At 39.8% G+C, this 27275-nt stretch overlaps 1 protein-coding gene across 6 annotated transcripts in view; it reads left to right on the top strand.

Annotated features, from left to right (window-relative positions):
* The window catches only part of carmil3 (capping protein regulator and myosin 1 linker 3), a 94005-nt gene that overhangs the window by 33863 nt on the left and 32867 nt on the right, over nt 1-27275 (top strand). For all 6 annotated transcript variants that reach the window (XM_063462050.1, XM_063462048.1, XM_063462052.1 and 3 more), the window contains exons 11-20: nt 2280-2374; nt 4872-4958; nt 7309-7418; nt 8948-9025; nt 14280-14356; nt 19570-19674; nt 23986-24055; nt 24163-24244; nt 26472-26568; nt 26673-26727. In XM_063462050.1, coding sequence (XP_063318120.1) covers nt 2280-2374; nt 4872-4958; nt 7309-7418; nt 8948-9025; nt 14280-14356; nt 19570-19674; nt 23986-24055; nt 24163-24244; nt 26472-26568; nt 26673-26727 — 856 coding nt within the window. The remainder of the gene's footprint in view (nt 1-2279; nt 2375-4871; nt 4959-7308; nt 7419-8947; nt 9026-14279; nt 14357-19569; nt 19675-23985; nt 24056-24162; nt 24245-26471; nt 26569-26672; nt 26728-27275) is intronic.

Below are 27275 nucleotides of genomic sequence, written 5' to 3'. Positions count from 1 at the left end.
AGGAGCTCGAGTAATCCTGACTACATGAATGCTTGGAGATTTGCCTTGAAATAAATAGCAATTCTGCCTAAATAAAACTTTGGGAACAACAGTGAATGTAAATGTTTTATGTCTATTTTACCTTTTAGATCTTTGGGAACTCTACCTGTGAGATATATGTTTTGGTAACTGGTAAATCTTCTGCTGAAATTGTTGTGCCTACAGTCAGAAATTAAGAGATGTACCTGCGAGCGGGATTTATATAACAATACTGCTAATTTGGAACCCAGTCAAACTCCAGTAGTCAAACTAACTTGGAAACTTGCCTTGCTTTCAGGGCTGTAGGAGACATCTTGTTCCAAGTAGTTAAACTTCAACAAATGAATATATATATATATATATATATATATATATATATATATATATAATTTTTTTTGTTTTTGCTTTTTACAGTGACCACGACATTAAAATCTGCAAAGGAAAAAACCACAAAAGACACAAATTAATGTTCAGAGTTTTATATATATATATATATATATATATATATATATATATATATATATATATATATATATATATATATATATGTATATATTTATATGTATATATATTAGGATATGCCTGTGGGGTTTATAAATCTGCTACTGTATAATTAATTTGTTCTGCCATTGTGTACATATTATTCTGTGGATGAACAATATGTACAGAAGTGTTGGGAAACAGTGGACATTGATAAACATTAGCTTGTTGGTGTTTCTAGCCAACAGACAAAAGTAAGTCAATTATTCACAGTCCTTGTTTCTCTCCAGAGGGAAATATTTGACTCTTTACAAGTTAGATGGACCATGTTTACTAGCTAACTTTGAGCTCAATATTTATGAAAATCAGAAATCCAGTATCAAATATTATAACAATATTTGTTATAAAAGATGATTTAAATACAGAAATGTCCAGCTTGATGTGTGATTGGGGCTCTTTTACCAGCAATTACTGCATCAGTTCTGTGCGACATGGAGGCCATCAGCTTGTGCCACTGCTGAGGCGTTATTGAAGACCAGCTTGCTTTGATAGCCGGTGCTTCTCATCTTCTTCTTAATAATACCCCATAGATTCCCTGTGGGATTTAGGTCAGGAGGGTTGTCTGGCCAATCGAGCACAGCAGTATCACAGTCAGCAAATCATTTGGTAGTAGTTATGGCACTGTGGTCAGGCATGTACTGTCCAGTCCTGCTGGAAAAGGAAATCAGCATCTCCATAAAGCTGATGGAGATGCTGGATGTGGAAGCATGAAGTGTCCTGAAGGCTTTTGGTAGACCAGTGAACCAATCTTCAGCAACTCCAGCAGATGACGTGGCACTCCATATTGTCAGACTTTACAAACTTGTGGCTCTCCACTCTTCCTCTTTCTCAAAACTCTAGAAAATTAATTTCCAATAGAAATGAAACCTTTTTTTCATCTGAAGAGAAGACTTTGGACCACTGAGCATGAGCCGAGTTCTTCTCCTTATCCCAGGTAAGATGCTTCTGACATTGTCTCTGGTTCAGGAGTGAAACGATATGAGGACTACGACAGATTTGCAGCTCCTTTCTTAAAGACGTCTGTGGGCGGTGACTTTTGATGCTCTGACAGCAGCCGCAGTTCACCTGCAGCACGGCTCGCCTGTGTTCTCGCCTTTTCTTGACAGTTCTCTCAAGGCTGTTTGTGCACTTTTTCCTGCCACACTTTTACTTCCTAGTCAACTTTCCATGAATACTGTTCAACACAGACCTCTGCACACAGCCAGCCTTTTCAGCATTGAGCTTCCGTGGCCTACTCTCCTGAAGGATGTTGATGATCTGGAAAACTATCAAGTCAGCAGTCTTCCCCATGACTGCAGCTAAGTGTGCTGAGCTAAACCGAAAGATGCATGTTTATATGTTTTGAACCATATTTTACTTAAGCTTGAAATGACATATTCTAATAATTTGAGATGCTGGACTTCTGAATTTGATTAACTATGAGACCCAATTGTCAAAATGAAAACAAAAATGGCCTGAAATGTGATGAATTTGAAATATTAGAAAGTTTACCTGATTTCATTACATTACCTTTTTTTGAAGCATGTGCAAAAGCAATGCTAGCTTAATTCAAAAAAGTCTAAAGTGCCTTTGTCAATTAATTGGTACGTTTAAGCAAAACACTGGAATTATTGTAAAGTGCTTTGAGGTAAGACAGGAGATTTGTTTCGTCAGTATCTGAGATCGGTATTGAATTTTCAATTTTGCAGAAATAAAACTTTTCTTTTTAATGTTGTCCACAGGGATTTTCCACAGAAGATGGCATCTGCGTTATCAGAGAACCCAGCCTCTGTGATTCACTCTCTCAACCTGGCTCATAACACACTAGACAACCAAGGTACCAACCTGGACTCTATGAACTCTTCTTCCCTCCTCCCGCTGTCTCTCTCAGGGCAACTTTGATTGTTTTTTTTTTGTTTTTTTCCGCCCCATGTTATTACTTCACAGCTTTTGTTTGCTTTCAAAGAATTCAGAATCAATCTCTGTCCTCACAGAACCTTTTATTTTCTTTTATGTCTGTTTTTTCTCATTTTTTTTCTTTCATATATTTCAAGGTATATGTTTTGATTAGTCTTTCACTGTGGAGAAATCCTTTATTTTTCTGGTCTCACCGCTCACCACACAATCCGAACCTCTTAGACCTTTCTGCACACACACACACACACACACACACACACACACACACACACACACACACACACACACACACACAGACACACACACTTTGCCACTTTGTGATCTGTCTCTGCAAGTGAAAAATAAACACACACACAATTTAGGCAGCCTGAAGTGTGTGTGCAGAGTCAGACCTTACATGCATGCAAACGTCACTTATTAGCTCATTTCTGTCCTCACGTCTGACACTTGTCACTTCTACTCACCTCAATTAATTCTTAGTGCTTCCCCCTTATCACCCTCTTTTTGAGTGTGTGTGTGTGTGGGGGGGGGGGGGGGACATACTTACTTTATTGTGATTGGAGCTGTAAAATTACTGCAACCTTATCACAATAATGCACATCTTCACAGCAAAGGATGACCTTCAGTCTGTGTGTGCGGTTGCCTTCTAAAGTAAAACTTCTCTAAATACAAATAAACAAAAAAAAAGGATGCGAGGGAGACACGAACTAGGAGACAACTTTTGGCATTTCAATGAATTCCATTTTTAATAAAAGCAAAGCCTTTCATATTATCTCCATGGCTGCAGTATATTTAATGAAACTGCTGAGCTGAAACTCTTTTGTTATATACAGTAAGCTCCTTTTTGTACAAGGTGCTCATGTGGATTAGTCACTACAATATGTTTAAAAAGTAAGGCTGTAAATTATGTCAGTCGGGTTTTTATTTATTATTTATTTTTAGAATTGCAAGGACATAGTTTGGAGAGTACATACATAAAGGAGTCTAATGTTACATGGCCAAACTATATATAAGCTCTGTGAGGGCAGATAGATGCAGGGATGTACTGTAAGCAAGCCTTTTAAGATTTATGCCCCTACTGAAAAAATGATTCAAAGAAAGCATGAAATACCAACGCTGAGATTGAAACTGTGGAGAAGAATGTGAAGAATGTGCTCCTTTTGAAATCGATGCCAGCAACAGTGAAATCTTTACCAATGTGATGTACTTTTTGTAAAATAGGACTGTGTGAGCATTATTGAAAGTCAGACCTGAGCAGAATGCAGTGGTGCTGAAATGAGTAAGAATGTTCCCGGTCCACATGACCATCTTGATGTGTCACTTTCTCTGGGTTCAAACATTGCTGGAAACATTTGCGATTTGCAGTATAAGCAGGAGTTTTGCAGGCAGGCGACTGATATTTTATTCACATCTTCTCATGCAAATGGAAAATATGATGATGAATGGTTTAGCTGATTTTGAAGCTTAAATATGCAAAAAAAACCCACAACTAGTGTTAATCTCCAGGTACGTACCTTTCTTTCTTTCATTTTAAGAGCAATTTCCTGTTAATATACCCAAAATTTGTGATGGTGTTCTCTCATTTTCCCGATATGAATATTTGAAATACTAATATTCAACTAAAGCAGCCAGCATTGTTAATAACTTGTAATATTTCTCAATTTTGCTGGTTTTAAGTTAAAGGGTCTAAATTAAATAATGCATATTTTGCAAATTGTAGATTTAGGCCTGCAAATGTGCTGTCAGAGACTGGACATTCAGATATTTGAGTGACTTCAAGGATTCATTCTTCTCAGAGTCCATAGTTACAGAGTCATAGTACCAGATATTTACCATAAAAATAACCCATCTCAAGTAGTTTTCTATGTAATTTCATTCTAATATGGCCTCTAAACGAGTTATACTAAAAGATATGTGAAAAGACCCCTACCTTCATTCCCTGAAATATTTTTTTCCGGGTGGTCAGTGTGCAGGTGATCACATGCCACATGGCCAGAGTGCAGCAGCCCAGTTTGAATCCCACTTGCAGCCCTTCACTGCTCCACTATCAAATCCAATCTAAACCGGTCACATGTGAGACATTTGGTGAACTGACATGGAATGACCAAAATGTTATTGTTAATGTTATTTAATATAGGCTAACATTTCAGATCAATTGCTTTGTATTTTCTCATTTAACCTGGAAAAAATATGTATCAGTTCTCCATCACCATTTTCCAGAGCCCAACATAGTATCTACAAGTTGCTTAACCATTTCATAATTCACTGTTAATGAGCAAGTCTGTTGGCATTTTTGTGATTTGTCACTGAACTGCTCATTTAATGTCTTTGGTGTAGATAGATCAATATATGTTCTCTTATGTTTAAGTGATGACTTGACTTTCCTCTCTGTCTTCCCCCACCCCTCCTCCTACCAGGAGTTTCCAACCTTATTCAACAGGTGTGTCGCCTTAACAAGGGCCTGCGTCTCCTCAACCTCTCCAAGACTTCACTTTCCTCAAAGGGTAAGTGTGCTGCTCTTAGACACAGCAGCCCCTAGTGGCTGACTGTGTGACAAACACAGATTTTTATCATTGTGAGTTCATATTACATTACACAAAGCAGTAGAAAACACTGTGTCTTGCTCAAAGACAGCTTGGAAATTGTCTGTAAAAGCTAGCTGTAAGCCAGGTTCACAATGATGGCCTGCTGCTCTAAATGCAGTTGCATTTGAGCGGGCATTTACTCAAACAGAAATGCAGACCAGTAAATGTCCCACGTGAATCAATCCAACAAATAATAATCAGGTCAAAATTGAAAGTGGTCGATTATTTATATAAAAAAAAGTATTCCCCATGAAATCCTGTGTATTAGCAGAGTGTCCCAGTTTTATTGCTTTTATCCCAAACAATATATATTCAACAGTATTAGAGGAGATTCAAAAGGATAATGTTAATACAGATGTAATTCCATATGCTTATAGCTTATTCTTTGATGATTATTGCAAATTGCAAGTAATTCCTGATCTTAAATGGCATTATGGGTAATGATTATCTGATTTAGCTGATATAATGGACATTTCTGTCGTTACAGAGAACAGTATTATTATACTACTTGAAAAACACACAATGTTGTAACAACATAATTGTTCAGAAACACAATAAAATTTTAAAAAATGAATTAAATTAATAAAAACCAAAAGTACTACAAAAAAGCTAATGGCCAAACAGGCTAATCTTTACAAGCTAATGTGACGTCAGGGGTAAAGCTAGCTGGTGAGATACAGCTACAGCTTTCCTGAGGGATTAAACTAACCCAACCCATTTCAATGAAAAAGATCTATTTTGTTGATTCAATTTGTTATCAAGTAGTGAAACACCAGGAAAGCAAGGAAACCAAACTCTGGCTAAAGCTAACTAGCTAACTAGCATAGTTGGACTGTAACAGTCATTTGAGTTCGATTAATGAGACTTGTTATCTTGGTTTTGCCTGTAAGTCTTATTTTTAAATGTGCTAAATGATTAATATGTTTATTGTAGTCACTGTACTTGCTTGACAATACATGTATACTCATATAAATATATTTTCTGTTCTTTAGCTTGCAAGTTCTCTCCCCTCTCAAATTTTCTGCTTGTGCATTTACTGCTCTGCTCATTTTCAATGCGGTATAGGCAAGGAGATCCCTAATTTAACGGTATAGCTAAATGCAAACTTCATGCTACAGACAGTGACCTTGACTGCTTTTGTATGTTATGAATGGGAAGACCACACTAGGTGCCGTTTTAAAAGCCACTGGGTTGAAACAGTGATTTGGGAGAATGCAACGATGATGCTGACCTTGAATGTTGGGTGTTGGTAGGTGGGTTTGACTTTGCAGGGGCTGAGCACTTTTTGTTGAATATTTATAGATCTCTCTCGCTCCCCCTCCCCCTCCTTCCTTCTGTCTCTAAAACACCTATGCCCACACAAGCCCGTATGCACACTTATGCTATAAACACATGCTTACGTCACCTCTCGGATGTTAATCAGACATGCAAATAAGCTGATGCATCCCAGGAACTCTCACACCGTTGCTCCTATAGACACTTGACAATGTCACACAGACTAGTTGGCCTCTAAAAGTCTGTGCTTGCAGCAGAATCAAGCAGCTGATAGATGGATTGAGGCAGAGTGTGGGGTGGATTAGACACTCTGCCCCCTCTTCCCCTCATTTCCCTCCTAATCGCTACAAATTAGGGATGAACAGCTTACTGCCTTGCCAGCTTCAGATAGGCACATGCAATGGCTGTCTTGTTCCACCCTCCTCTCTAGTGCTAAAAACACTTCCTGTTGGTTGTTATCAGTGATATATTTTAGATTGAATACAGCACGGAGAAATGACAGTTGTAGGCTTTGCATTTGTTTGGCTCTCCTAGATGTTTCACCAGTGCTGTTGCTGTGTCTGTATTTAAGCTGTAACCTGACATGGGGTGCTGTGTGCTGCAGAATGAGGATTTTAATGAGGGCTTCCATCAGGCCTGTGGCTGTAATTGTGTAGTGATCTGATTTGTACATACTTTTGTTTGGCTTTCAGGGCGCACTTGGAAACTGGGATAGTGGGTAAAAGGTGGCTGGCTTCCTCTGAAAGCTCTTTTCGTACAAGCCTGCCATGCGCTGACAAGTCTCTGCTCAATTAGTTTTTATTTTTTTGCCACAGATTGTTTTGTTTTTCTTCGCCTCTTCAGCTTTTTTATTCCTCAGTTGCTGATATGTCATGTCCACAGCATTAAATTGGCCCCCTGAAAAAAAAAGATTATAAGATGATTAAATTAAACTACTGTATCCCTTCTCTTTTAATCCTTTATCACCTCTCTCATCCCCCCCCCCCCTCGTTAGGTGTGGTTTCATTGTCCCAGGCACTGTGCTCAGCTGACGACTATTCCAATTCTCTGCTGCATCTGGACCTTAGCAAAAACCCCGGCGTTTTATCTGGAGAGGATGCTACAGTAAGGCACAAAAATTGTTGCATTGTGTGTTCCCATTCAAATATATTAATGCACACTTACTGTAAAAAATCTTGAGTGGAGGAGGGGGGAAAAGGAATCTTGTAATATTATAATAAAGATTTTTTACACTTGCCCATCAGGAGTCAATGTATCATTGCATGGAAAATTCTCAGGCCTCTGTTACTTACACTGTTTACAATATCTTAATGCTGATTAACTGGAAAATCATCATTTTTAGTGCTGCTGTTATGCCACCTTAGGATGGAAATCTGGCTTTTTTATATAAAATGTAAAAAAAAATACATGCGTACATAAGTATTGATTCTGACTTTCTTTGACAGAGTTGACCAGGTTCAGTCAGTTTGCGCAGTGAAAAAACATTTTTCAGCCCAGCTACAGATTCTGAAGGCCAAAATGCTTCATTTTGGTCTTATCAGACCACAGGGGCTTCTTCCAGCCTACTTCAGAGTCTCCCATGTGCCTCCTGGCAAACTGTAGCTGAGATGCCTGCGCTTTTTAAAGAATGATCATTTTCTTTTCCACTTCCCCATAAAACTGTGGAAGATGGAAGCGCGTAGCAAGTTGCTACTGCCTCCACAATCTCTTCAGGCTTTCAGGCTGAGCCTCTGAAGCTCAGCACTCCTTCGGTGTTGCCTTAGCTGCTTAGTCAGTCTTTTTTGTTTTTAAATCCATACCCTGACTTGTGTGTTTAGGTCACAGTTTAGCTGAGTTGCTTAGAGGGTTTTTCCAGGTATTGCAGATGCAAATGTCAGATTTTCCAAATATTAATAGTAGTATTTATACTAATACACATAAACAACTGAAACATATTTATATATAATTAAAACATTTTATGTCTATAATATAATATGTAATATAGGTTTATACTCAGTTTGGATCACTTTACAGATTAATTTTGACATTGTGATTTAGAGAAAGTCAGTCATTTTCTTTATATCCATTCAGTTCAATTCAGTTGTATTTATACAGCGCCAAATCACAAGGCGCTTTATATTGTAAGGTAGCTCCTACAATAATACATACAGAGAAAAAACCAACAATCATATGACCCCCTATGAGCAGCACTTTGGCGACAGCGGGAAGGAAAAACTCCCTTTTAACAGGAAGAAACCTCAAACAGAGCCAGGCTCAGGGAGGGGCGGCTATCTGCCGCGACCGATTGGGATGAGAGATCGGTGTCAAAATGCAGGATGCTGTTCAGAACATGACTGATTTATCAATATATCAGCAGCTGTTTGTACTGGCATTTATAACGGTTGATAAATGAAAATCTAAAAAGTGAAGGATATCAGAATATCAGACTTTTAAATCACTAAACATCAGCATTGGTCTTAGTCTTAAAAATCCTACATTGACTGGGTCCTAATGATGTTAACTAATTCCCATGTGAGAGTGTATCAATTAATCCAATGACCACTGCCCTTGACTGTGCAGATGTTTGCTTGTGTACATCCTTAACTCAGAAATATTAACACAATCTTAAAGTCTCTCTCCTTCTTCCCATGCAGAACCTGTACCTCTTCCTGGCCCAGCCTAACTGCCTGGTCCACTTGGACCTGTCTGGGACAGACTGCACTGTGGACTCGGTTTGTACTCGCTGTCTTTGTTACAGTCGATAACCACCCATCACTATCTGATCTCATCACTAGAACTGGATTCAAGCCAAGAAACAGAAAGACCTAGCGGTCTGAATATGAAACGCCTACTACACGAAACCTCACTTTATTCCATATCTCATAGAGATTCTCTCTGCATAATGCTTTAGGTGAAAGTGGGAGCTCTTAGAAGGGCCAATAATGAAGATGTATAACCTTTGTGAATTATACAAATTATGTCTTTTACGGAAAGCACACAGAAGCATTTGTTGCAAGCTTTTGTTTGCATCTTTGTTGTTGTGAGTATGTCTAAATTTAGCATGTCTGTGAGCCAGTGTGACAAATGGCGTCTTGCTGTGGTAGCAGATATGCTAACAGTGGAAAGGATGACGGAGCTTTCTCTCAGGGAGAGAGTTCATTGGCCACACTTGAACATGTCTGTCCCTGCAGATTACTGCTGCGATGGCAGTTGGTTTGCTGCAAATATGCGATACTGTGTGGTTAAAAATGCTGAAAGTTACAACTGCACTCACGTTTTTAACGTCTGTGTCTCCTTAGAAGATGTAGGGGTTTGTGAAAAGGTCACATTTTATTGTTCATTCTCAGTCATTGCTGCTTTGTCAGTGCTGTGTTGCTGCTGATGCCACAGAAGGCCGTAGGGACAGGCAAGGTTGGGTAGAACAGACATAAATATTCTTTTTTTATCGTTTCCACCACGGCAGGGAGGTTAAAGGTCAGAGTCGGCTACACATCTAAGATAAGCACTGCCATTGTTCAGCGGTTCAGAAGGACAAGATCTACAGTAAATGCTCCATTTTCTGTACTGACTACTACAAATAAAGTACACCAGAACTTTCAGCTACTTTATACTTGTATCCACCATAACAGGCAACAGAATTTTATCCTTTTTACCCAACTACTTCATCTTAAACTCAGTTTAGTTTAGCATAGTTTGGAGATTGTTTTTAATACAAAAATTATGATCAACCTGCTGTTCAGTGAAAAAAATATACTTAAAAATTTTTTCGATTTAAATGTTTTGAAATATTTCCAAAACTTGATTTGATCTGGGCTGAATCCCGTAGAGCTTTACCACGGCGGGTGGAGTTGCATTTAAAGCTGCATTTAAATGTGTGTTTCTGCACTGCTAACCATCACGAGTGAAACCCAGCGGATTGTTTTGGACTTGGAGTAGATAAATATTGAACAACATGCTGTTTTGTTACTTTCATAGCTCTGAGACGCTGTGTATAGACTCGTGCCGTTTTGAAGGCTTCAGTGAAAGTAAACAGGTCTATGTTAGCGAAGCACTGGCTTTGCATTAGCATTGCATGCCAGCTAGTTACAGTCATGGCATTTTACATTTTGTTTCACTGAGGTATTAATCTCGTGCTAATATATCCTATACTATTATAATATATAATATACTGCGTTTACATGGTTTTGCTACCGAGCAGATCCATCACAGCTGGTGCAGTCTGCATGAATTCTAAGGTGTAGGTTACAATGTACAGCTTAAGCTGCACCTTAGACTTGATGTGGTACTGTAAGTCAAGCTTAGTGTAGGAACCTTTCTTACTTTGTGTTGTTTAAAGAAACAGACACATTTTTTTTTAGTAGAATGACAAATAAAAGAATAACCAATGGTTACTGTTTACGAACACCACATGACAGGTGCTGCAGTTTTACATTAAAAAAATACATTCTTAAGCTTTCATGGGAAGGTGAAAGTATAGAGTTAGTGCTGAAAACAACAGGATGTAAATACTTTGAAAGTCTGCTAGTAATGGCAGACCAAACTGTACTTTATAAAAATGATTCCCGTCACCTAGATTTAAAATTACTACATGAACAGGGATCAGTTAATACTGCAATGTGTATATTATATGTGTATATTAATATAATGGGTCATTCTGTGCAATACTTCTTCTGCTTCTTGAAGATATGCAAAAAATTGTACTTTTTCTTTCTCCAGTTCATTTGTATCACAATAAATTAAATAAAAAGAAGAAGAAGAAATCAAATGAAAAACTAAAGCTACAGCTTAGAGAACATCTACCTCTGATTTAAAAATTAAAAAAAAAAATTAAAGGAAGTACATATTTAACCTTTGAAAGAAGAAAGAGAAAGAAATATCACAGATGTAGATTCTAGCTGTAGATAAATTCTCTTTATCTAAAGCTTTTTGACATTAATATTTATCACAATACAGAATAATTATGTTAGTTCTTTACAATAGTTTAAACAAGTTTTAGTGTGCAACTAAATCAGAGCACAGACACTGGCTAACCTTGGGTTTCTCAAAAATTTAATTTCCTCTTAATTTGTACTTATTATGCTTTTTGGGGAAAAATGGGGAAAAAAAGAAAAAGGCAAACAGTTTCTGGACTTTTCTTACCGCTGTGATACGTTTACTTTCCTCCCTCGCCGCTCTTCACTTGAGCAGTTTTAACACCTAAAAGCAGCGAGCTTGTCAGCCAGGAATCTGTTTTGCAGAGGACTAGCCCACCCGTCCTGTTAATGTGGGCAATGAATTTTATATTGAATTATGTGCATGGATGGAAGTCATTGCTTCTCTTCTGCTTTATTTCCAAGTTGAACTTGCTCACCTTCAGAGGGTGACAGAAAGAGTTCTCTGTGAGACCCGCTTAATGTCCTTTTTTTTTGGTGCTAATTGTCATTTATCCTTTAGAGAGGAGCTATCTCGGGGAAAATTAGTCTTTTTTAGTGTTAGCTTGTTGGATTGAATTATTAATACGTTTCTGTTTTTAATCTACGCTTGACACACAGACAACGGTCGATTAATCAATTTGCGTGATGGATCACACTGCCAGCGAAAAAATGGATTTGTCCGATAGTTTAACCTCTCACAAGTGATGGGATGCTGCTTAAAGTATTCCAGGGAATCTGGGTTTGGTTTAATGCCAATCAAATTTGCGTCCTCCTGCCTAACAAACACATATTTATCATCTTTATTTTAAAATTGGGCGGATCACAGGTCCCTGCACATTCACTTTAGTACTCTCTAAAGCTCTTTATTTTGAAAGTCAGCCATATCATCACAAGGCATGGCTTGATTGATAATGGCCTCTGATGAATGATACATGGCGCTGTGCAGCATAATGCAGCATGGATCATATAGGCAGAGAAATGCATGTGACACAGCATACTTGGTTTTCTGCACGAATCCTGTACAGCTTCTTTTTTTTTTGAGGCATTAAACATTTGATAGATATCCAGTGCAACAAATTGAAGAATAGTAATTTGTTTTTCCTGGTATGGGCTCAGCTTGACTTTGATTCAGTACAATACAATTACACTTCTTATTGCCCATTTGGTCCTGCTATCGGGAATTAGTAGACTTCTCCGACAGATGAGCACTTTCCGTACACTCTTTCAAAGATTGGCAGAAACACTACTGGCTGTTTTTCATTTGACTGCTGGAACTCGGGGCCGTTAACCCTTAAATATACACGGGAGAAGTAGCCAAACAAGACTCCATTTTAATAAGTATAAAAATATCACTTTTATTTTTCAGTCTACATTATTGTCGCTCATTTAGGGCGTAGATTTGAGTAAGTGGTGACGTGCAGCAGCTTCCAAATATTCTGAAACAAATATTAATGATTCAAACCTTCATTCAAACATTTCTTTAAGGTAGAGAGAAAATGTTCTCTGTCAGTCTTTCACAGACAATAAAATTAATTCAGTGTTTTAACTAAAGTTCAGCTAAAGTTCTTTTCCTGGCTGAATGCCGTACTGAGAAACCTTGTTATTTCTATAGACCTAGTTTATACAAGGACAGTTTCAATTCTGAGTACAGGAACAATGTTAATTAGCATTTAAACGCCAAAGAGATATGAATTCAACAAATTTAACAGAGTACAACTCTCCTTCACAAGTGGAATTCTTAAAAAACTAAATCTTACTTATTCTTTCAGATAGTGGCCTTGGTGACTATTATTTGACATGATTAGATTGCTAATAGTGTTGCATCTGTGTGGAAGTAGCAATTTACCCTTTACAAAACTTTAAATATAGTTTAGTAATTAGTCCACTGGTTCAGGGAGATGGGCATCGTCACAGTGAATGGTATTTGGACTGGTGTTTATATACCAATAAACTACTCTTAGTAAATACTCAGTGTTTTGAGCAAAATACAAAATAAATTTGCCAAAGAATCAAAGAAAACAAAAGCCTGTCACAGGATTACAGTTTATATGCTTTTCTTTGTTTTTGTCCTATGGATGCAAACAGAGATTGAATCACAAAACACCTTGTTTTTAGACTGTAAATGCAGTGAGGGGTTGCGCTAGATAAACTGTGAATCATGCAGAATTTGTCATGAAAAATATATGGTTGTTCTATTTAAGGTCACAAGGCCCAAACATTAGTGTGCTTGTTGACAGCCAGAATGAGAAGTTTAGTAAAAAGTTTTGTGCACTGGAGTAAAAATATAGGATTGACTTTTAAGTGAAACCAGATGTTGATATGGGGAAAATGACTATGCAGTGGAACTGTTAACAATTGAACCATTTTTTATAAGCTCACCATGTTTTATGTAGAATATTTATGTAATGTATTTCAAATGTATTGGAATGACAAGTACAAATGCAGCAAAAGCTCAAGTAACTACCTTTTATACTCAGATGCAGTGATTTAGAGTAAGTATTGTCCAATGCTGAATGGAATGAATGAATGAATGACGCAGGACTGTGAGCATCTTTTATCATGTACTCCTCTCAGCCTCAGAGTTTCACTTTGTTTTGTTTTCACCCTGTAGAGGAGAATTCACAGCATTGATTTCCGACGATGTCATATTTCTTGGAAAATCACATGCAGCAGATGCTAAATGCGCCTGTTTGCGGTTGTAGAAAGTTAATGACAAACACTACATTATTCTGTGGAAAGTCGAGCCATATGGCACAGAAAGGATCAAATAAATCCCGAAACGAGACTGTTTTTTGTCCTGATTTGACCGCCTGTCGTATCTCGTTGTACTTGTCCTTTTTTTACAACATGCAGAGCTTCTGCTAAATTCTATTTTTCAATGTCTAGTAAGGCTGTCTTTATACTTCAAAATATATATTTACTCAAGAGTCTTCACATTGCTTTTGTGTCAGCTTTAATTTGTGCTATAACCGTTTTTTCAGTACTCAAGAGCCAAAATAACTGTTATACAACACAATCGTGTTCACCATAGTGAACATGACACCTCCCATTTATCTCTCTGTTTCTTTGCCAGTTGTTTGGGGCCTTGCTGCGAGGCTGCTGCGCTGACCTCTCCTACCTGAATCTCTCCAAGAACTCCTTCTCTCACAGGTGGGCATTCACCTCAAGTGTAAATCCCAGTTTAGGCTATTTTTATTTGAATATAAATATATATATATATCTGTTTGCTTAATATGACTCAGCCAAACAGCTCTGGAAATTTTCCAGTCAGGAGGCACAGAGGAGAGCGAGCATCATCATTTATTTCCCGTAGATTAGCGTTTAGCCCTGGACCTCGCTGATAGAATTAGCATACAAGCTCACATCGCATTCCTCATTTATTCTGCCTCGCTGCATCTGTGTGTGCCGAATGTTTCCAGCTTCCTTTAATGTACACATGTCTCTGTTTGCTAACAGGTTTTCTGTCTGTCAAGCACTTGTATGCATGCCCAACAGTGCTTGGGTTGTCGTTGTTGTTGGTGCGTGTGTGTGCGGTTGAACCCTGTGTGTGTTTGTTTACTTCACTAGCAGGCAGAAGCCGTTCCGGCTCTCATCATGTCATGTCCCACAGGAGCCTGGGAGCTTCCCTGCTCAGCATATTACATTACAGAATTACAGAGAAAGAAGTTGGTGAAAAATGAGACTAATTTTAGACGGGAATTATTGTTCCAATCCCCAGGCTCCCATGCCTCCTTTTTTTTCCCTATCCGTGTCTACTTTTATCTACTCTATCTCTCTATCCATCTTTTTTTTTTGCACCTGTCTAGCAGCACCTCTATTTCTCCCCTTCCTTTTACTTATGGCATCCATTCTCCATCAGTCTTTTCTTTCTGCTTTTTATCGTTCCCTTTTTCATAACTCTTCTTCCCTCATTTATACCTCTCTCCTTTCCTTCCTCATCATTCTCAACTTATACGCCCCACTCCCCCTTCCCTGTATCCTTATCGCTTTACCTCCTTCTCCACATTTCATCATCTTTACCTTTGCTCTTTCTCATCACATCCTTCCTGTGTTTGTAGTTCCTAGTTGCAGTCCTCCTGCTGCTCTTGTGGTATTAAATGCGCGCTGGCTCGGTGCTGCCGGTCAGATGGCTGCTGTGTTGCCGTAACGACGCGAAGGCACGAAACTGAGCCGACTTGATAAGAACCGACCACCTGACTGCTCATGAATATGGAGCGGGCTGCCTCAGACCACTCCTTTACCCTTTGCACACATACAGATGTGGTCACTTTTGACTAACAATGAGGAGTCTATGAAGATGCTGCCACACAGACGTGCAGGCACGGTTACAAGTTGCTGATAGAGCTCTCTGGAGAGTGTTTCATGAGAGAGACAGTGACACCGTATCTGCTTATGCGACAGAAGCCATTCTGTATCCGTGCAGCTTTGACGGGCTATATGCTAATCGTTACAAATGGGTCAAAGGAGAGCTGCTGTTACACACACTGGGAGGTTATCTGAAAAGCAGCAACTTGGGATTGTAGTGCAGCTGCCGGGGTTTCTCTCACTACGGTCTCCCTCAATGTCTTTATCTTCTTTTTTCTTTTTTCTTTTTCCTTGTGACCTTTTCCTCTTTTTTTTAATCCCTCATAACTTCATTTTCTCCCACTTTTTCCCCCTCTTTATCTCACATTTTCCCTTTCTCATTTCCTCTCTCGCCATGCAGTTTAATCTTATAGCCAAGTTAACATGGTTTTGTCTGCATGGGGCGAATGTTCTAAAACACATTACTGTACTCTGTCAACCATGCATTTGCCTAATGGGAATTCAGACGCCACAGTTCGGCACGTTTACTTCCGCCCGTGTGCGTACGCCACGTTTAAACTGAGCGCCCGTTAAAAGTTAAATGTGTCCCGGTCAAATTTCTCAAGGCCAGCTTGGCAAGTTGCTAAATGATATTCTAATAGTCCCGTTTTTAAACAGTGCAGTCATAACAGTCAGTGTGAAGCACTGGGTCGTGTGCACAAGGACAATAAGGGCTCAGGCTCACGCTGCAATATGCACACAGGAATTTGTTGAAGTGGAACAGAAATTGGAAGGGTGTAGTGATTATTCATTATATTCCCAGCCAGTCAAATTACTGCGCTCATATCTGTGAAGCAGCTGTGCCAAACACATGACAAAATTGGCTCAGCAATCAGAGGAGAGGAGAGTGCAGAGCAGCTTTCCCTTTTAGGCTATTTTGGGGGGCTGGTGCAGCATTACAGGGTGTATTTCTAAAGACAGGTGATGTCTCTCTTTTTTTATTAAAAGGATAGTTCTGGCTTGTTTCATTGTGGTGCAGTTTTCATAACCGTGGCCAAGTTTGCACTTGCTGTTGTAGATGCTTTGAGGGGACTTCCACAAAACGCTTCCTTCCCCAGCTTTCCAGACAATTTTTTTAACATGAATCTTTTAAAGCCCTGCTCTCTGAGACTGACGTAGCAGCTGCCTAGGTCTGACATAATTTCAAGCTGAAGTGTCAGTGGAAGAGGAAACACTAAAAGTAATTCGTGTGTTTCTGGATGTTGAAATGTAAGGTTGACAAAGTGTTGACGAAGTTTGAAGGACTTGTTTGAAAGTGCTCATGTTTCATTGTGACTGCGTTTCTGAAATGGCTTAATTCAAATAACAGAGTCAAAGTGTTGGTCAAGTTTAAGGGTTTAATGATAGTTTAATTGAGTTTAATCATACCTTAAATGATTTAAAGTATGATTAAAATATTAACGTAAGGAATAGGCCTTTTATTGTAGTTTGCTGTCATATTAAATCAACAATAATTTGGTGAATCATCAATTCTGCAGTCAGGATAGATCAGGGACGGTATATATAACTCCTCCATCACCCCTGGGTGGTAGTTTGTCTGTTTTTCTCAAGCTTGGGTGCTCTAACAGAGTCCTTGGAGTTTGGGGGTTCTGCTAATTAGGACTGTGCTCTTCTGGACGGAGATCTCTGATTTTGTACCTGGAACTATTGGAGTCACCCATCTAGTTTTGGGGTTATAGTTCATAATGCTCTTGTTACCAGTGGGTCCTGTTTGGATTTTACTTTTCAAATCTGCTCCAGTTGTTCCTTTAGCTCCTTGTACTCCTGGTACTCTATTTTCTCATGCTTCTTCTTCCTGATGTTGCTATCTGCTGGGATTGCCACATCTGTCACAACTTTTTTCTAATCTTCCATGTCAACCACCTCTATGTCTGGTTGGTTGGCTGCTTGTCTGTCTGGAACTGGAACTCCCACAGGACCTTAGCCCTGTTGTTCTCAACCACCTTTGGTGGGATTTCACAGCGGGACTTGGGGACTTCTAGTCCATATGCGGCACAGATGTTCCTGTAGCCTATCACAGTCACTAGGTTGTGCTTCCAAAAGTATGTGTTTCCAGCTTGAATCTTACATCCTGCTACTATGTGTTGGATAGTCTCCATGGCATCTCTACACAGTCTGTAGAGATGGTTGGCTGAGCACTTCTAACTCTGTGGATCTGTTGCTCAGGGCCTATTCTAGTGGACAAGGACATATCGATGTTCAAAGCTGGTCAAAGAAAAAAAAATCACGCTGAGAAAAAACTTCGGTTTTAAACTGTGGTACTGGGAGTGGGTATGACATTGATTTTGGTAAAAAAAAAATGCTTTTCACCCTCAGCATTTCAAAAGGTCTGAGAGGAAAAGCACAACATGCATGCCTTTGCCTATGTGCTTCATAAAATACACTGGGTTTCAGGTGGGAGGGACTGAATTTTCATGGAATAACCCTGGTAGTAAGGGTCAGTATATCAATGACAAACACAGAGAAACATTTAAAAAGTCTTTTTCTTAATTCTCATTATTCAGGAGTGATCATAGTGGATGATCTGCCCTCTCTATCCTCATCATCCTCTTTTGTCACACCAACTTTCTTCATATCCTCCTTCACTACGTCCATGAATCTTCAGAGCATACCTTCACTTCCACAGTGTCACCTCTGAGCATTATAGTCCAAGAAACATTTAAAAAGTAATCCTGTAATTTTATAACTTTAGTATTGGGTACATAACAACTGTTGATCTGTTGCCATCATCAATTTATTTGTCTGATATTTTGCTTTATGAACATTTACTTAAAACAACTAATTGAATTCCTACTAGCCTCATCTGAACTTGTGCTAATTAGCAATCTTTGCACACTTGGCACGAGACTCTCTATAACCCCTGTATATGTGAAATTATTCTGAAAGTAAATAACTGGCTCAACCACATACGGTGTTATTTGATTCTGTGGCAAAAGAAAATGAGCAGTTATGCAATAAAAGTAGGGGAATTTTTACGGACACGTGCCATGTCACAGCAGCGAGCTCACAGCTGTAGTTCAAATCCCTGGTGGCTGCTTCTGCTTTCATAGAATTGTTAATGAAATCAGCCGCACCTGTGCTTTTCATGTCAAATATAAAAGATTGTCTATCTCTCTATATCTATAAGGGTTTTTTTGACTAGTGAACTATGAGGTAAATTTTACTTCTCATGAGTTTGCATTCAAAGTGCCTCATCAGTGACAGCAATACTCGTTTATCAGGTAGAAGCTAAAAAAAAAGAGTTTTGTGCTGCACAAGTAAACAACATATCAGCCGCCTGAAGAGTGATAGCAGGTAATCTTTCCAAGAAAAACAAACTTCATCTTTCTGCAAGATGAATTCATCCTTCCCCTCACTCTCTCCTCCTCCTCCTCCTCCTCCTCGCCACTCATGACTTTATCGTTCCTTCTCTAGCCTCCCTTCCTCATCCTCCCCTGTGGTGAATTATGTGTACAGCGCGGGGGCTGGAACGGCAGATTGACAGCTTTGACAAGTGCTAAACAGATCGGAAACAGTACACTATATTCATTCCATGAATGCCGAGTACAGTCCCTGCTCTGACTCAGAGGAATGTTGTTCATACATGGAGACTTATTCTCTGTGCTTCCTATGATGACGGGCTAATGTGCTGTATATGCCAGGCAGATGGTTAGATAATAGGTCCGTGTTACCTTTTAAGTGATGGCAGTAATTAATGCCGACTTCACCTTTTCATGCTGTCGGGTTGATATAATACTGACCCAAATGTCGCAGCGAGCATCTTTTTTGCTTCAGCCTTCTTCTGGCTCTCTTCCCTCCCTTGTTCCCCCCCTGTCATTGCTCTGCTTGTCTACTGCAAACTCTCTGTCACTCTTTATGAGCGTATCAAGTCCTCCTGTCATCCTCCCTCTTGTTATAGATCAGTCTCATCCTATTTTTTGGTCTGCCTGATTAAGATTTAACTTAAATGCTCTCCTCGGTGCTCCTCTCCCTCTCTATTTTAAATTCTTCCTGTTTTTTCTGTACTGTCCTTTTTCCAGAAAAGCCAGAGATTCTCTGCCAACTTTCCGTCAGTTCTTCAGCTCAGCATTCAGCCTCACACATGTCAGCCTGGCCTCTATGAAGGTCCCCCCTGATTCGATGAGGTGAGTCGCTGTCAAACGCATGGATTTTCAGGGAAAATCAAACTGGAAATTGGAAGTGCTGTGCAAAAGTCTTGAGCCACCCATCATTTATGTATATGAGGAAAATGGGAAAGGAGTACAACAATTTAATTTAAACATGTGCAGGCGTACATGGACATAAAGTATATAAGGCAAAAACAGTTTGTACAATTCTAACAAGCTTGAAAGTCAATATTTGGTATAACCACCTTTATTCCTTAACACAGTCGCAGTAGGCAGCTTTATTGTGGTTTCTTTAAACAGTCTCCAGGCTTCTTGAAGGAGATTCAATACTCTTCTTTGGATGTTGGCTGCCTTTTGTTCTCATCTCTGTCAAGATGATCCTACACTGCTTCAATAATGTTGAGGTCCAGACTTTGGGGAGGCCAATCCAAGACTGATAGTGTTTTTCTATCCATGTATGTTTTTACTGCATTGGCTGTTTAGGATCATTGTCATGCTGAAAACTGAAGCTGTCGCCAATCAGACATGTTCCAGATGCTGCTGCATGATGTATCAAAATCTGATGGTACTTTTTTTGTGTTTGTTATTCAGTAAATTTTAACAAGGTCGCTGACACCACTGGCCAAAATGCAGTGCAAAACTGTGACAGAGCCTCCACTGTGTTTTACAGATGGCTGTAGACATCCACTGTTGTAACCTTCACCTGAACCCCTCCATATGTTGACAAGGATTTGAACCATATTTGGGTTAATGACTTTATAAGACTGGTTGCCAGTGATTTTCAGTTCAGGTCTTGTGCAATTTGGGATACCTCAGCCTTTTCTCCTCATTTCCTTTCCTTGGCTTCTTGACAGCCACCCTTCCACTGACACAGTTTCTGATGAGGCATCAGTGAACAGTAGATTGATCTACTGGAGGACCAAATCCATCTCTCAGGTCCTGTGTCAGATATTTAAAGTTTCCTACTAATGATTGAATGATTCATACGTCAGTGTTAAATTGCTTAAGAAATAAAAAAAACAAAAACAAAAACCCCATTCCTCTGTAAATGACGAGGATTGAAAATGACTTAAAATCAAGCAACGTCCAGTGGGAGGAAAAAAACCCTATTGCATTTGCACAGTACTTCAGGATCTTTTGTATGTATTGTTATGTGTTACTGGACCTTGGCTCATTACTTTGTATTTCCATATGGCACAAAAGACTAAAGTTTATTTAATGGTGGAAAAAACAAGATATAATCCCCAAAAGAGTCACAAACCTGTATCCAGATATAGATAAAGGAGAAAAATGCCAAATAAACAAGTCAGTCAGAAAAATGCATCAAAACAACCTTTCAAAAGCTGCTCTGTGAAGATGCTCATAGTTCTGACAGAAGAAGTGACCTGTGAAGAGAGAGGTCTCTTTTCTCATGTGACACATAGATCAAAGTCAGCGCTGGGCACAGTTGCCATAAAGGTACCAAAGCACTATATAATACTAACTGGCATGTTAAGTCTACATATAAAGAGGGTCAAAGAATGTGCTCAAGCTCAGTGTCTGGCAGTAAACTGGTAATTGTATGCTGTCATCAGGACCAACCCATGATAATTAGGGGTGCACATGTCTGATAAGCCAAATTAGAATCTGTCTTTATGATGTGACATTATGACAAAATCAGTCACAAGAAATTGACTTTTTTGTCATCAGTCTTCAGGTTTAATTACAGTTTCATTGAGGGAGTCATACAAAGGAGTATTGTTATGAAATTAGCGCACACCCTAAATGGAGTTGGAAACAAAATTGGGTTGGGCTTTGCTTTAGCTCATAAGACTGTGTCAGTCGAATTCTGCTGCCGTCCTGATAGAGCTCATATAGGTTGTGCTACTCAAAATGCTCTAGCCTGCCCACAGTTGCTGTGGAGGTGCAAGCAGCTTGGCAACCCACCATTCCTGCTTTGCCTTTCATGCTGTGTCTAACTTGATCAGTCTCATACTTGCTGTCATTGATGTCTGCTCTGTAATGTGTTAGGTTTGCTGCTGCTATCCCAGAACAGACCCCACACTGTCGAATATAAATTACTGCAGATAGAAATATCAATCATCTTTAGACTCTTGTGGTCCCGACCTAACTACTGTTAGTTTTGTATTCTAATTATGTATTGATACACTGGGTCTTCTTGATGTGGCTACAGTATAAATATTCTGCTGACTATACGTTTAGCTTTGACCTGTATATCATCATTTGTGACAGCCAACTGGCATCTGATTCTCTTCCACTTCATTTGGGAAATCTCTAGACGCGATGCATATACTGACTTGGCAAAATATCCTGTAATAAAAGCCAAGATGCCAACAGGATGCGCTAATATAGACATCAAGCACCTACTGAAATATTATGCTAGTATTATTAGAGGAAAAAAAGCTATAAATTACCTGCTAAGGAGACGCTGGAGAAAGTGTGTTCCTGTGCCTCCTACATACTTTATGACTGAAATTTGGAGAAGCCACTTACTCCTACAAGATAAGTTTAAAGTCCTTTTTGAAAATAGAAATATTACAGTAGGCTTGGAATTATGAATTAAGCGAATCTGTTGCTTTAAAAAAAAAAACACTTTATTAATTTTTTGGATGATGTCTCCCAGCATTTCTACTACAAATTTCATGCACAGTAGGAGTAATGAAATCCGCAAAATAATCCAATTACGGGATGAAACGCCTTAAGTGAGCAAACGTGGACTTGAGGGAGACACGTTTCTTTATTTATGATATTGGACGCAGCGTTTCCCCCTCAGACTACCTGCCGAGCAGCTGTGCGATCAGGTACATTTTTTACTTTTGCGGGAGAATAGTGATGAATGGAAACTTTGCGGGTACAACCAGAACTCATATTCTGTTTAGCTTCAGTAGAGGTTGATGATATATGTGGGTTATAAGACAAACTCGCGCATCTTGTTATTTTTAACTCCTAACCTTGTTGAGGGTGTCACCGGCAGTTTTGACTGCGAGTGCTGAAGAATGAATTCCCACTGGGGCCACTCAAGCTAAAAATGTATCCACTCATGATGCTGTAAGCTGCTTTAGTTTCAAAACACTGTATAAACCGAGCTCAAGGAGGAAGACTGCTGAAGGCCTTTCGGTTTTCCATCCAAGAGGAGACTCGTAAAAATGTGAGAGCCCCCCACCCAATGCATTATTTCTGCGTTCCTATTCCTGTACTCTAACTTTAATGCATGCAGAGGCCTTGATAGGAGGAGGATAGTACCCTAACCTGTACTAATTTAAAGCAAAAACCGCTCAGCAAACAAGGTTGCCATTTTTCTGTCATCATTGTTTCAGTACAAAAATAGCTTATACCATATGGAGTGTGGTTTGCATCCAAACCACCAGTGAGAGTTAATCATCAAGGTGCACATTAGGTTTCAAATGCTTTTCCTTGACAGTGGAGCCAGTTTACTGTTCTGTTAGTTGACTGGCCTTCAGTCAGTTGACACAGACTGAAGCCCCCGTGTTGGCCAGCTTCCACTGTGCTGACGTGTCTTTGTGGAGGACTCTATGCCCACCAGCTTCAGGAGATCTGTAGCTAAACCAGCTCACAGAGCAGCCAAGCAAAAAAAAAAAGGAGTTTCCCAACGGGGATAAATGGAGTTTTGCAATATTACAGTTTCTCTGCTAGGCGTATAGCCTGCTGAACACAATCAATAGCAGAGAAAACAAAGCAAAATGCCAGCAATTGGGATGATTGCACGCTGCGTGATGGATCCCAGCCAAAATGGATGGAGCGGACTCCCCACTTAGCACATCTCCTCATTACCTCCTCATGGTGCATAACTCTTAAATGTGTATTCATTGCACAAGAACAACCTCCAGCGGAGCCTTGATGTGCAAATGTATTTTTTTCCCCGCATCCAGCTGGGCTTGTGTAAATGTACAGTCGCTACAATCGGCCACTTCTGAATAAAAATTGAAGGTTTTTGAGGTAATTTCTGTTGCCAACTTAGCGAGCTATGAATCTTATATTTAAGCTACTTTTCTCTAAATCCTTTAAGATGGTTCTTAAACTTTTAGGTGTGCAGAGGAGAATGTGGGGCAGGAGGGGGGGTTGATCCATTCAGGTTGTTAGAGGGAGAAAAAAGGCGATTGGATTTAAGTGGAACTGATTTTTATTTATTTTTCTTTTCCAATGTGGTTTTTGCTCATCCTCGTGCCTCAATTGACCTCTGTTTCTCAACATTTCCTCTTATCTAACTATCATTTTCGTACCCCTTTTTCTATATCTGCTTCACGATTAATCTGTATTTCCTCTCTCTCCCTCTCTTTCCCATCCCATCCTACCTCTGTTTTCCTTCAGGGCGCTGTTCCTCGGTTTGTCCAATAACCCTCATATCACTGATTTACACCTGGACATCAGCAGCTGTGAGGTACGCTCTGTCGGTCTGTACTCAGGGTGTATTCACTCATCATCTTCATATATTACCCCCTGTGGCTATCCCATCATGCTCTGCTCCTCTCTGTCTGCCTTCCACAGTTGAGGTCAGCAGGTGCCGGGGTGATTCAGGAGCTGTTTCCTCGAGTTTCATGTGTGGGGACTTTAGATATCTCTGATAATGGTAAGAACCCACAAGGGATGCACTTACAGGGGTTGTTGTATGTGTGTTGGGTAGCTGTAAATCATATAGACTACGCCATTATTGTTTTGACTCCATCAGCTTTTAAATTGAATGGCTTTCTTTTAAACTAAACTAGTGAACCAGTCTCAGTCACTAGAGCCTGGCTGATTTATCGGTGGGCCAGTACTGTTGGTTGATATTGGTTATTTCCTGATCTATCTGCATTTTATAACAACCAGTAAATGAAAATGTAAGTAGAGCTGGGAGAAGCACCCTTCAGCTGTGAGTGTTGACATTGGATAGTTTGAGGCGAATCTGCAGCTTCACTGTTGGCAGCACTTGTACTTGAAATGCCACAAACACAACAACCAGAGGCTTGCACTATGAAGAGAGTTCATCATACCCAGGGTGTCTTACTGTTATCTGGACTCACTTACCCTCCCTGTGGCGGTCAGAATAAGTGGTCACACGGAGCTGGTTATCGGCTCGCTAACTAAACCCCTGCATGTTCACAGGCTGGCGTTGGCATCTTCTGACCCATCCTAGTGATGGAAAAGTGTTCTGGCAACAAAGTAGCTGTTTTTACAAAGAAAAATGAAACTATGGGAAAATATGAAAAGGTTAAATGTATAAAAACGACACGGCAGTGTTTGTGAGAGGAAAGGCGCTATAGAGTAATACATACGTGTACATGATCTTAGTTGAATCAAAAACACCAAAAGCTAATCTATTAAGGAGGCGGTTGGGATAGTGGAGGGATCTATGTCAACAAACTGTTTTGTTTTATCTTATCAGCACAGTAATAGCACTGGGTTATGATGGCTGCCCTGCACACCCACATGAGTGCGATTAGAATTTACTAGTCAGCTGCATGACTGATAAAATGAGAATGAGATTTTGAAGCATGAATAAAGAAGCTGATTCCAGTCCCCTTATCTGTGTGAGTTTAGTGGCTGAACTAATGTATTTCTTCAGAGTCCAACAATGATGTAATCATTCATGGGGACACCAGATTTTTTTCTTTACATTCAAGACCTGATTACCAGCTGGGCAAAGACCTGCTGCATCATACCACTGATGATGCAAATTTATGTGTGAATTTGAATCACTGTGTTAACATACCAACAAAGGCATGTTTTGATTCTTGCCTAATCTTAGTCCTGTTTGTGGGAGTTATCGAAATCTCTTTTAAAGACCATTATTTGTGCAGTCCAATTAAATTGTCTTTAAATAAATACCATAAACTACTTAACTGGGAATTTTTAGGCATCAGGATACATGATGCCTAAAAATCTGCTATTGATTGTGTTGACCAGAACTACTGCAAAGTGTAGTTCTGGTCATGATGCATGTCCATATTTAGTTTGATATATTTTCAAATTTTACAGGACTGTTCTTCACCTTGAAGTTTCAGTAAATCTGACACTTAACCAATGAATCCTGTGACATTGTAATGGGTAAAAACTAGAACTAAAAATATATATTGGACTGTTTTGACCACCTACCCTGCTGACCGCTGACCAGCTCGTTTCCCACACAGCCAGTAATCTAGTTATAGTATTATAACAGAGACGCTAATAATACCTGAAACATTAGCTGCAAGCAGCTTCCATCAACCTCCCTCCTCGAATGTGTCACAGCAAGCTTTCGTAAAATGAATGCACTTCACTGTGAGCGCTGGAGTTTATTTAACCCGCAGATATTTTTGATCCCTGAATGAGGCATTTTACTCTGAAATATCTTGCCATGGTAACCGCTTCCATTTAGCAGCATCCTCTATCCTTGAGCTTTTGAAAAGGTGAGTGGGTGTGAGAAGGAGGAGGTTTAATTGGGAGTATTTTGGAATTTCAGTGGGCAGTGAGATTTTGTTCCAAAATGGACTATGAGAGAGAGAGAGAGGGAAAAAATGGAGCTTTGAGGGCCAGAAATGTTAGCACCTGGCTCAGTAAATCATGAGTCACTGGTATAACGGCCCAGTAATACTCAATTTTATGTAATAAAATACGACTTGTTCGGTTTTTTATACCAGTTAATGGATTGCCTATTTATGGTCCAGAATAACTTGAAGTTTCAGGCGTGTTTCTACTTTTTTATTGGCACGTACTAGGATGTAATTAAAGGTCTACTTTGAATGAGTTTTCACATAAGCTCCACTGAGCGTACCACTGCTGGCGTTGCGCTCGTACTCCAATGATGTGTGTTGTCTTCTGTTTGTGTGCGTGTGTAGGTTTGGATGCTGACTTGCTGGCTGTCATCCCAGCGTTCTCCCGGCACCCCTCCCTCAAACACCTGATGCTGGGGAAGAACTTCAACATCAAGGGCAGGTACGGACCGCGCGGGGGGGGGGGGGGGGGAGCAGCTGCGTGCAGATGGTTTGTGGAGATGATGCAGATGATGAATGCTTTCCCTCTTGTTTCTGCCTCCTCAGGGTGCTGGATGAAATTCTGCAGAAACTAGTTCATTTGGTGCAAGAAGAAGAGTGTGTGAGTTTGATTATGTAACATATTGTGCGTGCACAAATTCTCTGTGGTGTCATGCTCAGATGCACGCCCACGCGGACCTCCGAGATTTGTCACTGCGCGCACAAACCCTCGCTTGTCACAGTTTAATTCTTGTATCCTCATTCGTGCGCTCTTAAGCTCCATCTCCCACCTGCCACACGCGCAAGGTATAAACATGCACACGAGCCACGCTGTCTACGAGCCAGACGAATGATTCATTTGGTCTCAGTTTGTACGCGGGGCTCCCGAGGCTCTCTCTGCTGCGCAAATTCAGCATGACAAGTAGCTTACTCAATTATTTACCACTGTTGATGGTGATAGTTCACAACGATGCTCCAGAAGCGAACATGGACTGATGCTTGTATGAAAGCGCACCAACACTGGCACAGGCGGTTGTAAATGTGCACATTTAAAGGAATTACACAGGCACTTCGTCAGAGGTCAGCCGTAGTCAGCTCACACATTAAGTGTTGAAAACACAAGTATCGAAACAATCTGTGAGTGTCCCCTGCAGACTGTTGGCATTAGTG

This window comes from Pelmatolapia mariae, linkage group LG18 (genome assembly GCF_036321145.2).
Source record: "Pelmatolapia mariae isolate MD_Pm_ZW linkage group LG18, Pm_UMD_F_2, whole genome shotgun sequence".
NCBI classification, from domain to species: Eukaryota; Metazoa; Chordata; class Actinopteri; order Cichliformes; family Cichlidae; genus Pelmatolapia; species Pelmatolapia mariae.
This window is presented reverse-complemented; position numbering and strand designations above follow the sequence as displayed.